The 15,433-nt window shown below is 50.7% G+C and overlaps 1 protein-coding gene across 4 annotated transcripts in view; it reads right to left on the bottom strand.

Moving 5' to 3' along the window:
* Positions 1–15,433, bottom strand: part of RYR1 (ryanodine receptor 1) — a 126,705-nt gene that overhangs the window by 73,610 nt on the left and 37,662 nt on the right. For all 4 annotated transcript variants that reach the window (XM_018062343.1, XM_018062344.1, XM_018062345.1 and 1 more), the window contains exons 30-41: positions 15,110–15,270; positions 14,351–14,516; positions 13,623–13,709; positions 13,232–13,458; positions 11,131–11,743; positions 9,328–9,600; positions 8,794–8,994; positions 8,116–8,227; positions 4,264–4,410; positions 1,487–1,760; positions 280–394; positions 62–194 (exon numbers count right to left, since the gene is read on the bottom strand). In XM_018062343.1, the coding sequence (XP_017917832.1) occupies positions 62–194; positions 280–394; positions 1,487–1,760; positions 4,264–4,410; positions 8,116–8,227; positions 8,794–8,994; positions 9,328–9,600; positions 11,131–11,743; positions 13,232–13,458; positions 13,623–13,709; positions 14,351–14,516; positions 15,110–15,270 (2,509 nt within the window). The remainder of the gene's footprint in view (positions 1–61; positions 195–279; positions 395–1,486; positions 1,761–4,263; positions 4,411–8,115; positions 8,228–8,793; positions 8,995–9,327; positions 9,601–11,130; positions 11,744–13,231; positions 13,459–13,622; positions 13,710–14,350; positions 14,517–15,109; positions 15,271–15,433) is intronic.

Genomic DNA, 15,433 nt, shown 5'->3' with positions numbered 1-15,433 from the left:
GCCCGCGGAGGGTGGGGCCCGGCCTGGATGGACTGCCAGGAGTGGGCTCAGGGCTGCTCACCCAGGCCGATGCCGCTGTTCTCCAGCAGGTAGCTCAGGTGGTCGAACATGGAGCGCTGGTTCTGCCGGCTGATGCGGCAGAAGTAGCAGAGGAAGCGGCAGCAGCTTGTCACCATCTTGGGGAAGCGGATCTCCTGGGTGGGCAGGGTGGGCCAGTGGTCAGTGCCTGCCCGCCTTGGCCCCCTCCCCTGAGCTCCCTGGCCCACACAGCCCCCTTACCTTGGATTCACCGCCCCCAAGGACGTTCACCATGACCTCCATGACTGTCTCGTGCATACCCAGTGCCCTCATCAGGTTCGGGTGTTGGTAGAAGACTTTGTTGTTCATGATGTTCCTGTGGACAGGCCAAGTGCATGGGGTCAAGACCATGAAGAGCCCCCAGACCCTTGGGGGAGCCATCACCACGACTGTGGTAAGAGTTCACATTTACTGAACTCCTAGTTTGTGCCCAGCACCGCCCCCTTTACTGATCTGAACTCATCCAAGCCTCATGTCCACTCTGGAAGGCAGGAACTATAATTATCCCTGTTTCACAGACAAGAAAACCAGGCAAAGATCCAGGGTGGGCTCCCCTGGGGCAGACATCTTTAGCTTGTGGCATGTTGTATTGCCAAATGCCTAGAAAGGGCCTGGCATATAGTAGGTGCTCAACAGATGCTTGCTGAGTGAATGAACGAGGCACACTTGACATTGAGTGAGTGCTCAAACCTATTATTATTGCTATTGGGCTTCCCAGGTGGCTCAGTGGTAAAGAATCCACCCGCCAAGCAGGAGATGTGGGTTTGATCCCTGGGTCGGGAAGATCCCTTGGAGAAGGAAATGGCAACCCACTCCAAGATTCTTGCCTGGGACAACGAGGCAATCCCATGGACAGATGGGATTGGGCTACAGTCCATGGGGTTGCAAAAGAGTCGGATACAGTCCATGGGGTTGCCAAAGAGTGGGATACAACTTAGCGACTACACAAAAACACACCAGCTCACTGAAGCCACACCACGACTCCGAGAGATAGGTGTGGCTTTTTCTTAGTTTACAGATAAAGAAATGGAAGCTCAAAGGGTGCAAATCTTGTGCCAAGAGTCACAGGCAAGTAGGAGAGGCTCCCCAGGAGTGAGTGGAGAGGTAAGGGGAGACAGTCTAGCAGCTGGGAGGAGCACACCACCTCTAGGATTGGGCAAAAGTGGGGACAGGCACGTTACTGCAACCAGAGGACGTGAGGCGGGGACAAGCTGGAGCCCAGAGGGCTCCGGTCCCTTCCCGCGAAGACAAGCTGAGTCAGAGGAGGGGCGGGGCTCAGCATAGGAGGGGAGTGGCTCAGTAGGGGAACGACAGGACTCAGCAGAGGAGGGGCGGGGCTTCAGCGGGGAGGGGAGGGGCTTCAACAGGGAAGGGGAGAGGCTCAGTAGGGGAAGGGCGGGGGCCTCACCCGATGCTCTGGATCATGAGGTTCTCCTCCTGGGGGCCCATCTGCACGATGAGCAGTGAGCGGATCTGGCCGAGGCACTCGAGCAGGCTCATGGTGTCCTCCACGGAGGAGGGGGAGATGGTGTAGGCCCGGGGCAGGGCGCGCAGCAGCTCCCCGAGCCCATCGTACTGCCGGTGCAGGAGGCTGAACATGGCGCGGACCAGCTCCGGGCTCTGCACGAAGTCCTCTTGGGCCCAACGCACCACCGTGTGGGACACCAGCTCTTGCAGCGACTCTGGGAAGGGACACAGGGTCTGAACGGGCTTCCAGGACAGGGCTGTGAGCCAGAACAATGCAAGAGGAGCCTTTCTTGCCAAAGGGCTTCTCAGTTGCTACCCCTGCCAGGACTGGGCAGATGCTGGCAGACTCTGTTCTATGGCCCTAAGAGTCTCTTTGTCATCTTCTTCCTATACCCAGACCACAAGAGGCCCCTTTTCAAGAGGAAAAAGAATGGGTACCACCAGATACAAAGTACTAGAGCGCTGCTATTAGGAGCATCTTTAAAAGCACAAATGGTTCCATTAGTTCTGTAGAGTGAAGTGAAAGTCCCTCAGTCGTGTCCGACTCTTTGCCACCCCATGGACTATACGGTCCATGGAATTTTCCGGGCCAGAATACTGGAGTGGGTAGCCTTTCCTTTTCCAGGGGATCTTCCCAACCCAGGGACTGAACCCAGGTCTCCTGCATTGCAGGCAGATTCTTTACCAGCTGAGCTATCAGGGAAGCCCCTGTTCTGTAAAAATGCAGGCAATTTTGGGACTTCCCTGGTGGTCCAGCAGTTAAGATTCTGTGCTTCCAATGCAAGAAGTATGGGGTTTGATCCCTAGGCAGAGAACTAAGCTCCCAAGTGCCACAAGATGTGGCCAAAAAAAGACAAAAGCAGCCAGTTTTTCTTCATGGGAGACAACAGACACAAAGAGAAACTGTGAGGACATTGGTGGCATTTGAAAATAATGTCAAAAATGAACTGTTTTCTTTCCCTGGTGATTTCCCCGGGACTTTCTTCCCTTACATCCAGCATTCACGTCTCTCTCTGTCTCTCTTTCTCTCCCAGCACTTTTTCTTCCCAGGATTTCTGGGAAAGAAGATAGATGTTTCCCATGTCTCAGAGTTAGGAGAAACCTTCTTGCACTGGCACTGAATGATGACCTGTGACATGTCCTACCCTCCGTCCATCTGCTCTATGCACTCTGGACCCATCACGTCAGACTTCATATTCAGCGCCTCTCCTGCTCACTTGGCTCCAGCCATGCTGGCCTCTAAATGCACCAAGGATGTTCCTGCCTCAGGGCCTTTGCACCAGCTATTCTTTCTGTACCAACTATCTTCTCCCAAATCTTTGCATCTTCTGCCCCCATTCTAACCTTTCCATCTTTGTCCCTCTTTCTCCCCTACTCAACTTCATTTTTCTTATTAGCATCTATGGTCATTTGACATTATGGTGTGTGCATATATATCTCTTTTGTAATATTCTAAACTCCTTCAAGGTAGAGACTTTGACTCTTTGTTGTTGTTTGTCACTAAGCTGTGTCTGACTTTTTGTGACCCCACGGACTGTAGCATGCCAGGTTCCTCTGTCCTCCCCTGTCTTCCAGGGAGTTTGCTGTGTTTAGTCGCTCAGTCGTGTCCACCTCTCTGTGACCCCATGGGCTGTAGCCGGCCAGACTCTGCTAAAATTCATGCCCATTCAGTCAGTGATGCTATCTAACCACCTCATCCTCTGCTGCCCTTTTCTCCTCCTGCCCTCAATCTTTCCCAGCATCAGAGTCTTTTCCAGTGAGTCAGTTCTCCACACCAAGTGGCCAAAGTATTGGAGCTTCAGCTTCAGCAACCGTCCTTCCAATGAATATTCAGGGTTGATTTCCTTCAGGATTAACTGGTTTGATTTTTTTGCAGTCCAAGAGACTCTCAAGAATCTTTTCCAGCACCACAATTCAAAAGCATCGATTCTTTGGTGCTCAGCCTTGTTTGTGAATCAACTCTGTGAATCAACCATACATGACTACTGGAAAAATCATAACTTTGACTATATAGACTTTTGTTGGCAAAGTGATGTCTCTGCTTTTTAATATGCTATCTAGGTTTGTCATCGCTTTCCTTCCAAGGAGCAAGCGTCTTTTAATTTCATGGCTGCAGTCACCATCCACAGTGATCTGGGGCCTAAGAAAATAAAATCTATCACTGCTTCCACTTTTCCCCCTTATATTTGCCATGAAGCAATATATTCCCCAGCTCTAACAATAGTGCCTGGCCCAGAATTGGTCCAATAATTTATGAAATGTTATAGAATAAACTCTGTAGCAATGTCAGGGACTCTGTCCTTGTTATATGGTGCTAATACATAGTTTGTATAATGACCTACTAGCCCAACATTTATCATGACTGTTTTCCTATCCCTCAGCACAGTAATTGTTTCACCATGAAATAAAAGAAAAACAACGAAAAGCCTTGGAAACCACAGTGGTGCAGGAGTTGCCCCCAGTCCTAGGTTGGAGGTGTGGCTCCCCTCTGGCAGTCCTGTGCCACACTATTTCAACACACACACTGCGCAGCACCCGCGTTTGGGCCACACCTCCAGCAGGCCTCCTCTCTCACCCCCCTCTCCGCTCCTCCTCTCTCATTAATACCACTTACCCATCCCTCGTGCCATTCCTGAGGCCTGTCTTGTACCCAGAAGCTCCCTAAACACAGGGCTGCCTGGCCCACTCCTGTCTTTCCCTGGTGGCCCCAATGCTCACGGGGTTTGCGCTCCTCGGCAGGTGATTCCTCCTCCGATTTCTCCTCCTTCTTCTTCACCAGCCGCACCTTCTCCAACAGGCTCATCAGGCGACTGCCCAGGGTGGCTTCTTCCTCTGGTTCCTCCTCGTCCCCCGCCAGTTGAATTCCTGGAGGTAGACAAGAAGGGAAGGCATGTCATTCATCTGCTTGCTTATTAATCTGCTGAATCATTTACTTCTTTATTCATTCACGTATTCACGCATTCATTTCTCACTCATGTGTGTGTGTTCATGGGGTTTTTCATTTATTTCTTTATATGTTCATCTATTTGTTCACTTATTCATTCTTTGGATTGTTAATCTTTTAAATCAACTATTGCAAGTATCTTCAAAGAACTAAAGGAAACCATGTCTAAAGTATTAAAGAGAAGTATGACGACAGTGACTCATCAAATAGAGACTCAAGATAAAGAGGCAGGAGTTTCCTGGTGGTCCAGTGGTTAAGAATTCACCTGCCAATGCAAGTGTCTTAGGTTCGATCCCTAGTCCGGTAAGATCCCACATGTTTCAAGGCAACTGAGCCCAAGGGCCACAACTACTGAGCCACACTCTAGGGCCCATGGGCTGCAACTGCTGAGCCCACGAGCCCTAGAGCCTGTGAAATAAGAGAAGCCTCCACACTGCAACTAGAGAGTAGCCCCTACTCGCTGCAATGAAGACCCAACACAGCCAATAATAATAATAAAAAGAAATAGATACAAAAATAACCATATAGAAGCTGAAGTGACAAAGTACAATAACTGAAATATAAAAATTAGAGTGGCGCAACAGCATATTTGAGATAGAAGGAGAAAGAATCAATGAACTTGATTCATAGAACAACAAGAGGTTATCCAGCCTTAATAAAAGAATGAAGAAAAATTGACAGAGCCACAGAGACCCATGGTATACCATCAAGTATAACAATGTATGCATAATGGGAGTCCTAGAAGAAGCGATGAGAATGGGACAGAAGACTATTTAGAAAAATAATGGCCCCAAAGTCTGAAATTTGACGAAAAATATTAATCTACACATGTAAGAAACTCAGCAACCTCAAATGGGATAAATTCAATGAGTTCCACACCTACATACATCTTACTCAAACTGCTTAGAGGCCAAAGCAAAGAGAAATATTGAAAGCCAGCCAGATAAAAATGAGTCATCACATACAAAAACAATCTCAGTAAGATGATCAGCTGACTTCTTATGAGAAACAATAGAGATCAGCCAACCATCCTTCAAGCCATCTTTCTTTTTGTTCATCCAACCAGTCAGCCATCTCTTTACTCACTCCTTTATTCAGCTATTCTTCTCTCCATCAATTCACACACTTGTCCATTCACTTATATACCAGCAAATTTGGAAAACTCAGCAGTGGCCGCAGGCCTGGAAAAGGTCAGTTTTCATTCCAATCCCAGAGAAAGGCAATGCCAAAGAATGCTCAAACTACCGCACAATTGCACTCATCGCACACGCTAGTAAAATAATGCCCAAAATTCTCCAAGCCAGGCTTCAACAGTACGTGAACCATGAACTTACAGATGTACAAGCTGGATTTAGAAAAGGCAGAGGAACCAAAGATCAAATTGCTAACATCCGTTGGATCATCGAAAAAGCAAGAGAGTTCCAGGAAAACATCTGCTGCTGTTGCTGCTAAGTCGCTTCAGTCGTGTCCAACTCTGTGCGACCCCATTGATGGCAGCCCACCAGGCTCCCCCGTCCCTGGGATTCTCCAGGCAAGAACACTGGAGTGGGTTGCCATTTCCTTCTCCAATGCATGAAAGTGAAAAGTGAAAGTGAAGTCGCCCAGTCATGTCCGACTCTTAGCGACCCCATGGACTGCAGCCTACCAGACTCCTCTGTCCATGGGATTTTCCAGGCAAGAGTACTGGAGTGGGTTGCCATACTTCTGCTTTATTGACTATGCCAAAGCCTTTGACTGTGTGGATCACAATAAACTGTGGAAAATTCTGAGAGAGATGGGAATACCAGACCACCTGACCTGCCTCTTGAGAAACCTGTATGCAGTCAAGCAGCAGCAGTTAGAACTGGACATGGAACAACAGACTGGTTCCAAATTGGGAAAGGAGTATGTCAAGGCTATATACTGTCACCTTGCTTATTTAACTTACATGCAGAGTACATCATGAGAAACGCTGGGCTGGGATGAAGCACAAGCTGGAATCAAGGTTTCTGGGAGAAATATCAATAACCTCAGATGACACCATCTTTTTGGCAGAAAGTGAAGAAGAACTAGAGAGCCTCTTGATGAACGTGAAAGAGGAGAGTGAAAAAGCTGGCTTAAAGCTCACCAGAAAACTCATCAGAAAAGTTGGCTTAAAGCTCATCAGAAAACTAAGATCATGGCATCTGGTCCTATCACTTCATGGCAAATAGATGGGGAAACAGTGGAAACAGTGACAGACTTTATCTTTTTGGGCTCCAAAATCACTGCAGATGGTGACTGCAGCCATGAAATTAAAAGACACTTGCTGCTTGGAAGAAAAGTTATGACCAACCTAGATGGCATATTAAAAAGCAGAGACATTACTTTGCCAACAAAGGTCTGTCTAGTCAAAACAATGGTTTTTCCAGTAGTCATGTATGGATGTGAGAGTTGGAGTATAAAGAAATCTGAGCACAAAAAAATTGATGCTTTTGAACTGTGGTGTTGGAGAAGACTCCTGAGAGTCCCTTGGACTGCAAGGAGATCCAACCAGTCCATCCTAAAGGAAATCAGTCCTGAATATTCACTAGAAGGACTGATGCTGAAGCTGAAGCTCCGATACTTTGGCTACCTGATGCGAAGAACTGAATCATTTGAAAAAACCCTGATGCTGGAAAAGATTGAAGGCAAGAGGAGAAGGGAATGACAAAGGATGAGATGGTTGGATGGCATCACCGACTCAATGGACATGAGTTTGAGTAAACTCTGGGAGTTGGTGACGAGTTTGAGTAAACTCTGGGAGTTGGTGACAGACAGGGAGCATGATGTGTTTTAGTCCATAGGGTCGCAAAGAGTTGGACACGACTGAGACTGAACTGAACTGATAGCCATTCATCCGTGTGTGTGCGTGCGCTCAGTCATGTCTGAATCTTTGCAACCCCATGGACTGTAGCCCACCAGGCTCCTCCTCTGTCCATGGAATTTCCCAGGCAAGAATACTGGAGTGGGTTGCCATTTCCTCCTCCAGGGGATCTTCCCACCCCAAGGATTAAATCTGGTCTCCTGCACTGACAGGTGTATTATTTACCACTAGTGCCACCTGGTGGCTGGGGCTTCCCAGGTAGCTCAGCTGGTAAAGAATCCACCTGCAATGCAGGAGTCTCTGGTTTGATTCCTGGGTCAGGAAGATCCCCTGAAGAAGGGATAAGGGGTAACTCCAGTATTCTTGGGCTTTCCTGCTGGCTCAGTTGGTAAAGAATCCACCTACAATGCAGGAGACCTGGGTTTGATACCTGGGATAGTAAGAGCCCCTGGAGGAGGGCATGGCAACCCAACCCAGTATTCTTGCCTGGAGAATCCCCTAGGACAGAGGAGCCTGGCAGGCTGCAGTCCATGGGGTCACAAAGAGTCGGACACAACAGTGTCTAAGCACAGCACAGCGCCATCTGGGCAGCCCATATGTATATCCACCCAAACACCCACAGAAACACATCCTTCCACATCATCCACCTGTTCACTAGTGTGTTCACTCATTCAGTCATTCATTTTACCAACAGTTACTTCACAAGAACTGTAGATATTTCAGATCAGAAAATCTTAGGAAAACTTCAAGACAGGTCTCAAAAGAAAGTCTGGGAGGTGGATTCTCTGATCTCCTCTCGTACCACAGTGTGTCAGCAGGTCTTGATGAAATTCGAGCAAATCCTGTCGGACCTCTTCAGGGAGAGGACATTCTTCCTCATCCTCAGCAGTTTTGAAGTGCAATAGCATGTTGATCTAGGGAAGATCGAAGATTCGAGTGAGAGACCCCAGAGCAGGAACTCTGAGGTTGAGCATCAAATATCCAACTGTGAGTTCCTGTCTAAGCTCATGAATCAGTAAAGAATATCTGGGCAACTAAAGGTTCAAAAGGAGTCAGGGTCAGTCTGCAGTGACTCAGAAATCTGGTTCAGAGAGACGTAAGAGAGTAACAGAGCTTTCCTGGTGGTTCAGACAGTAAAGAATCTGTCTGCAATGAGGGAGACCTGGGTTTGATCCCTGAATTGGGAAGATCCCCCTGGAGAAGGACACAGCAACCCACTCCAGTATTCTTGTCTAGAGAATTTCATGGACAGAGGAGCCTAGCAGGCTACAGTCCATGGGGTTGCAGAGGCAGACACAACTGAGTGACACACACACACACACACACACACACACACAAGAGAGTAACAGATAAGTGTATCAATAGGGTCAGAGGTCAAAGTCAGATTTAGAGGTTGAGTATCATCCGTGATCAGGGCAAGGGGAGAGGCTGAGGTTGAGGGGTAAACAGTAAGGCCAGCTAGGGTCAGGGGTCAGAGGACCTGCTCCTGGGGTGGGGAGCGGAACTCGCGAGTGCGTCGGGCTGTCTCAGCTGCAGTCATGGTGAAGGCTTTCATGAGGATGGCGTAACGGTCCCTCTGGTTGGCCTGGAGCTTGTCCACATAGCGCTCTGCAAAGGCTGCCAGAGATTCCACACGGTGCTGTAGCTCTTGGTCACAGAAATACTCCAGCAGGTTACACATCTGTGGGATGATAGCCATGTAGTAGGCGGGATGGTGGTGAGACCATGAGGACTTCCTTGAAACTATTCTTACCTTCCCTCCCTACTCCACAGCCCTGCTCGGGTCGAGCCACCACTGTCTCCTGCCTGGATCCTCAAGGCGGCCATCTCCATGGTCTCATCCCTCTAATTCACCTCCCACAAGAAAACCAGAGAGCTCATTCAAAGCCAGCAGCACTCCCCTGCTTTATGCCCTCCACAGCTCCCTACTGCCTTGGGTCAAAGTCCTGACTCCAGCCCCACCAGACCCAGCCCAGAGGGATGGAGGCTGGAAAAACAGGAAGAACCAGCTCACCTGTAACTTCACAGACTCGGGCAACTTCATCTGGAGCAGCCCCTCCTCCAGGTCCTCTTTTTCCCCCTCTGCTGTCTCCTCCTCCTCTTTTTCCTCATCTTCCTTCTCCCGTGCCTCCTCCTCCTCGTCCTCCTCCTTCTCCTCCTCATCCTCCTCTTCCTCCTCCCCTTCCTCCTCGTCCTCCTCCTCTTCCTCTTCTTCCTCAGTGAATACTTCAGGCTCAATCATCTTCAAGATCTGTTTCACATCCTCATCGCCAAAGATGCCCATCACCTAGGGAACAATGATGGCTCTGTCACTGCAGCCTGCGAGGCTTCCATAATCAAGTCCCAGCCTCACTCCCCAGACCTGATTCTCCAGCACAAGCCAGATTCATCGCTGCATTGACTGGATACAATTCCTCCTACAAACAGGAATGGCATCCCCCCTGTCCCATCATCCAGCTTCCTTAAGATCCCCCCAGATCCATACCCTGTGTCCCATCTACATGGCCCAGACCACATAGCCAAACATGAGCATCTCTCCCGTCCCAAGTGAATGTCCTTTCTCCCAAACCTGAGTGTTTGTGACTCTGGGACAGGAAACATCCTACATCTGATAGAGGCCCTCATAGCTCCCAGTATATGCCAGCTCTCAGTTAACATAATGGAGGTGCTAAGAGATGGAAGGAGAGGGGGCAAATGAAAGGGGAAATAGTTGGGAAAGAGAGAGATGAATGAATGGGGGGACTGGGTGACTGGGTGGATGAATAGAGGGAATAGCAGAGGTGTGAAGGAGAGGTCTATGGATGGGTGGATAATGGATCGAAAGGTGAAGGTAAAGGGGGAAGTAGAGATGGTGGGTAGATGGATGACAGGATAAATGATGTTTAGAGACCTGGGTGGATACATGGTTTGATAGATGCACAAGCAAGTACATGAGTGGATAGGTAAATAGATAAATGCACAAATAACCATGTACTGGGGTGGGATGGATAGATGGATGGGTGGATAGATTTGTGTGTGAAAACTGGATGGATGTTTATATGTAAGAATCATTACATGGGTAGTGAGTGAAAGAGTACATGAAATAAAGAATGGATAGAAGGATGGAGAATGAGAACGAGTGGGTAAATGAACAGGTGTAGATGGTTGGATGGATTTGTGGGTACTTAATACATACGGATAGACAGATGCATGGATTGACGGATAGGGAGGTGGAGGATGGAAGAATGGATGAATCCGTGGACGGGTGGATGAATGGATGCACAGTGGAAGGAGGATGATGGTTGGATGTATGAAGGGAAAATAGATTAATAAATACATGGGTAGGTGGATAGATGGACAGATGAAATGGTGAATGAAATGATGTATGAATGAATGGAAGGATGAATGGACAACTGGATTGAAAGGTGATAGATGGAGGCAGGGATGGATGGAGAGGTGGACAAATAGATAATCGGGTGGAGACTGGAAGGATAAACAGATGATGAACTTTTGGATAGGCAGATGGGGGTATGTCTGAATGGACAGATGGATGGATGGAAAGGTGGGTGGAGGACGGATGAATGATGGTTGGTTACATGACTGAACAAAAGGAAGGAAGGTGAACAGATGACAGATGAATGGATGGAAGGAAAAGTGAATGAGTAGATGATAAAAGGATAAGTGGGAAGGTGAAGGGTGTATGGATGGAGAGATGCATGGATGGCTGGATGCATAACTGGGAGGGGGCATGTATGCAGGTATGGGCGGATGAATGGATGTATGGATGGTTCGGTAGCGGAAGAGACCGGGACAGAGGGAAGCAGGAGGAAGTCCTTACCAGCAGGGTGGACACCAGCTTGAGCACCGGCACAAACTGGAACTCCACGGAGCCCCCGACTGGGTCACGAGCGTGCTGCCCACCATCTCGCACAGCCTCCCCCAGCATTCTAAGTGCTTTGTCCCGAAGAGCTTCCAGAGGGATGCTGGGGCTGAGGCGGGCCGGGGCTTCTGCCGCCCGAGCAGCTGGCAGGGCAGCCACGAAACACGGGGCTGAGAAATGGTGTGGAGGCCGCAGCGAGGTGGTAACGCCGACGCCAGGAAGCCCGTGGCGGCGCGGACCGTTATCTGCTCTCTTTCCGGGTGGGAAGAGAGTGATGGCGCGGGTCTCAGGCGTGAGGGGCACGATGTACTCAGACAGCATGGAGCGGCGGCTGCGGCAGGCACTTTCGAGGTGGATGCTGATGAGGAGGTCATAGTAGCCTGCACGCAGAGGGCCGGGCAGGTGCGCGTCCTCCAGGGCGTGCAGCAGCTGCGCCTGGTCCACATGGCTGCACAGAGCATGCGCCACGCGGTTGTTGCCCAGGGCGCACACCGCGCGGTAGAGGCGGAGGGTGTGCGAATGGAACCGCTGCAGGTCCAAGCGCTCAGACAACTCCAGGATGTCCATGCATCTGTGGTGGAGATGGGCCACATTCAGAGACAGAGCAAGCAGAGGAGGTGGGAGACACAGACCTGAGAGGCAGACACTCAGGCAGAGTGCTCAGGCAGGTGTTGGTGGCCCTAGAAGGGAATCCCAGTGTTCTGCTGGGTCAAGATTCTGTGAGGTCTGTGGAGCTGAGTCAAGAAGACTTTTTGATGGTTGTGGAAGTCCCTCACCCGTCTGGGGGCTCCCTAGGATGCATCTGGGGTTTATAGGATGGTCTGGTACCCTGGGGATCTGAGAGTCCAGGGAAAAGATCTGGTGACTGTGAGATGTATGTGGGATTCCAGGTTGGGTCTAAATCCCGCTCTGGCAAGTCTGAGTACCCTGGATATATTTGAACACCACCAGAATGTAAAGTTCATCAGGACAGGACATTCCTGCCTGTTTCATTTGTTTATATATTCCCAGTACCTAAAAAGGACTAAACACAAAGGAAATCAACCCTGAGAAGGACTGATGCTGAAGCTGAAGCTCCAATACTTTGGCCACCTGATACAAAGAGCCGACTCACTGGAAAAGACCCTGATGTTGGGAAAGATGAGGGCAGGAGGAGAAGCGGATGACAGGGGATGAGATGGTTAGATGGCATCACTGACTGAATGGACATAAGTTTGAGCAAACTCTAGGAGATGGTGAAGGACGGAGGAGCCTGGTGTGCTGCAGTCCATGGGTTCACAAAGAGCTGGACACGACTGAGTGTCTGCACAACAACAAATGTGCTCTATAAATATTTGCTGTAGGAACAGATGAATAAATGGGTGCATCTGGGGCCTCTGGGGTGGGTCTGAAGCCTGCTGGGCAGGTCTGAGCATTGCTAGATGTCCGTTTACAAGGGCTTGGTGTCTCCAGCCCAGAATGCTGTTGTCACACAGGAGGGGCTCAGAGCTATTTGTCGAATGAGTGAATAAAGGAAAGATGAAGCATGTTGGAAGCCTCCTGGAGTCAGTCTGGGATCCTGGCCACATTTAGAGTCTGTAAAAGCTTTGCTGTCATCCATGAGAATACTCTCTAGCTGGGTGTGTCTGGGTCCCCTGGAGTGAGCTAGAGATTTCCATGGGACACATCTGAAGTTTCCCTGCATATGCCCGAGAGACCTTAGGATGCATCCAAGGCTCTCTGAATAATGTTCAAGACCCTCTGAGGTATACTTGAGGCCCCTGGGGTGTTGTGTGGGAGTCTTGATGTGGGTCTGGCTCCCTGAGATGGGTCTGGAGTCCTCTGGGGTGTTATCTGGACGTGCCTGGGTTGAGTCTGAGTCTCTAGAGGTGAGTCTGAGCCTGCTGAAACGGATTGAGAGCCCCCTGGTGTGCTATCTGCGGAAAATAGGGTGGTCTGGGGCCTCTTGGGGCGTCATCTGGAGCCCCAGAGGTAGTGGGGAGGGGGTACCCAGTGGGATCCAGACCCCAGAGGGCTTGAGGTACCCGCCCCACCCCTGGGCGCCGGAGCTGGCCCTGACCGGTTCTCCTCGGGGATGTGCAGCGCCATCATGGTGAGCGGCTCCTGGCACTGCACTGCCCAGCCGAGCCGCTCGCCCGCCCGCCGCGTCTCCACCTGCAGGAAGTGGTTGGGCATGCGGCTCCAAGACACTGGCATCAGCATCTGCACCTCCAGCCGCGGTGGGCACTGCGGCGTGGGGTTCTTGCGCTCGCTCAAAAACATGGCGGCTGACAGCGGCATGATGTTCTGCGGGGCGCAGAGGTGTGCACAGGTCAGGATTCCCAGTACGCTGGATCCCGCCACTCCACTTCCAGGAAGACCTCCCAGACTGCATTCCCACCACACACACTTCAACCTGACCTCCCGCACCTCCTTCCTCAGCCTGCCCCCATTGGCGCCCCATCACCGACCTTCTGTTTCCCCAACTCAAACTGGATCACGTTCTGGTGCGTGGGGAGGACAAAGACGGCAGGGAACAGCTTTGTGTTGGGTTCCACCTGGCAAGGGGAAAGAGGGCAGGGTGCGGAAGAGGATGAACTGGAGGTGGTGTTGACTCTAGATCCCAAACTCTGGAACGAGTTGCCCCAGGCTGATCCTGCTGGTGCCTACAGATCCAAAGGGCATAGGAGGCTCCACAGTGGCCCTGAGGTTGCTCATGGACTGTACCGCCTCTGATCCAGCAAGGCCAACCTCCTCAACCTCCTCCACCTCCTCAGGGGAACCTCTCATCTGGGACTTTGCAGTTCGTGATGGAGGTACATAGGCCCTCACTATACAATTCCTTTCATTTTGCTGTGTTCTTGAAACCTTTCATAATCAAATGTTGAAAAGGAAAATACCATTTTAGAATTCTGGTCCATCCTAGGGTTTTCCCTGATTGGTGAAAAGGTGGGGACTGGTACCATCCAGCCCAAGATGGAATACGGACCTCTCTCCAAGGTCAAGGCTCTGCTCTGTCTCCCCCTTTCTGGATGTCAGTAGAGGGTCTTGCAGGCCCCTCGCATAGCCATAATACAGCTCTGGCCTGTCGTGAGGTTGTTTTTGTCCTGTCTCCCTAGGGTCTGTCCTCTCGGTGGGCTGTCCTGGGATGCTAGATCATCAGGATGCTATTGCTAAGATGCTGAGGGGCTGGGCTCACCTGGAAAAAGGTGTTGCTCTCTTTGCCGTTGGCGGTAAAGGTCATTAGGCCAGTGGCCAAGTCCACCAAGCAGCCAATGACAAGGTCCGTGTGGCTGATCCGGCCCTGCTGCCCAGGGCTCAGGAAGTCTCCACCCCACACCATGTAGCAGTTACTGCACTTGAGGCTGGAGGACACAGCAGTGGTCAGCACACTGATCCCCAGGCGTTCTGAACCCCTGGACACCCCCTTCCCCGAGCTCCCAGAATATCAGGACTCAGAGTCCTACCCCCAAACACCCACCACCTGCAGACCTGAGCACTGAAACCCCTCACCCCAGACCCTGAGCCCCTCGGAGCTAGAATTCTTAGGAGCTGGTGGTAGATTCTGGAAGGAGAAGAAGGAAAGGGAGCAGAAGGAGAGAACAGAGAAAGGAGGTAACCTAGAAAGAGGATGGCAAGATGGGAAAGGAGGGGACTTCCCTGGCGGTCCAGTGGTTAAGAATCCGCCTTCCAATGCAGGGGTTGCGGGTTCGATCCCTGGTCAGGGAACTAAAATCCCACATACCGTGGGGCAAACTAAGCCGCACACTGCAACCCAAGAAAGCTTTGCGCACTGCAGTGAAGACCCAGAGCAGCCAAAATTTACCAAAAAAAAAAAAGAGGAGGAGGGAAAACTCAGAGTAGGAGCCATGGGGAGGAAGATAAGCAGGAGGAGAGGAGGGAAGGAAAGGGCGGTGCCCAGCGTGCCTGCCCCCCACAGCCCCACCCCTGCCCCCACCTGCTGTGGATGTTGCCTTGCTCGTCTCCCATGGTCACTGTCACTGCCCGGACCTTGCTGAGGTCGAAGTTCATGTCATGCTGGTGGTAGTCAGGGGTGACCCAGCCCACCCACACGCAGCTGGGCTCCTGGCCGGCAAAGACCCTCACAGAGTAATAGTACTGGAGAAGCAAAGGGGGGACCAGCAGTCAGTGGGCTTCCCTGGGACTCTTAGTTGGTTTCCCTGGATTCTCAGTGTGCTCTGGGGGTTTGACAAGAAATTACTGCATTTGAGACCCTCTCTTTCTGTATCCACTGATGCATTTCTAGATCTGGGAAACTTTT

This window comes from Capra hircus, chromosome 18, assembly GCF_001704415.2.
Source record: "Capra hircus breed San Clemente chromosome 18, ASM170441v1, whole genome shotgun sequence".
Lineage (NCBI taxonomy): Eukaryota > Metazoa > Chordata > Mammalia > Artiodactyla > Bovidae > Capra > Capra hircus.
Note: the sequence above shows the minus strand (reverse complement) of the source record. Positions and strands in the feature narration are given on the sequence as shown.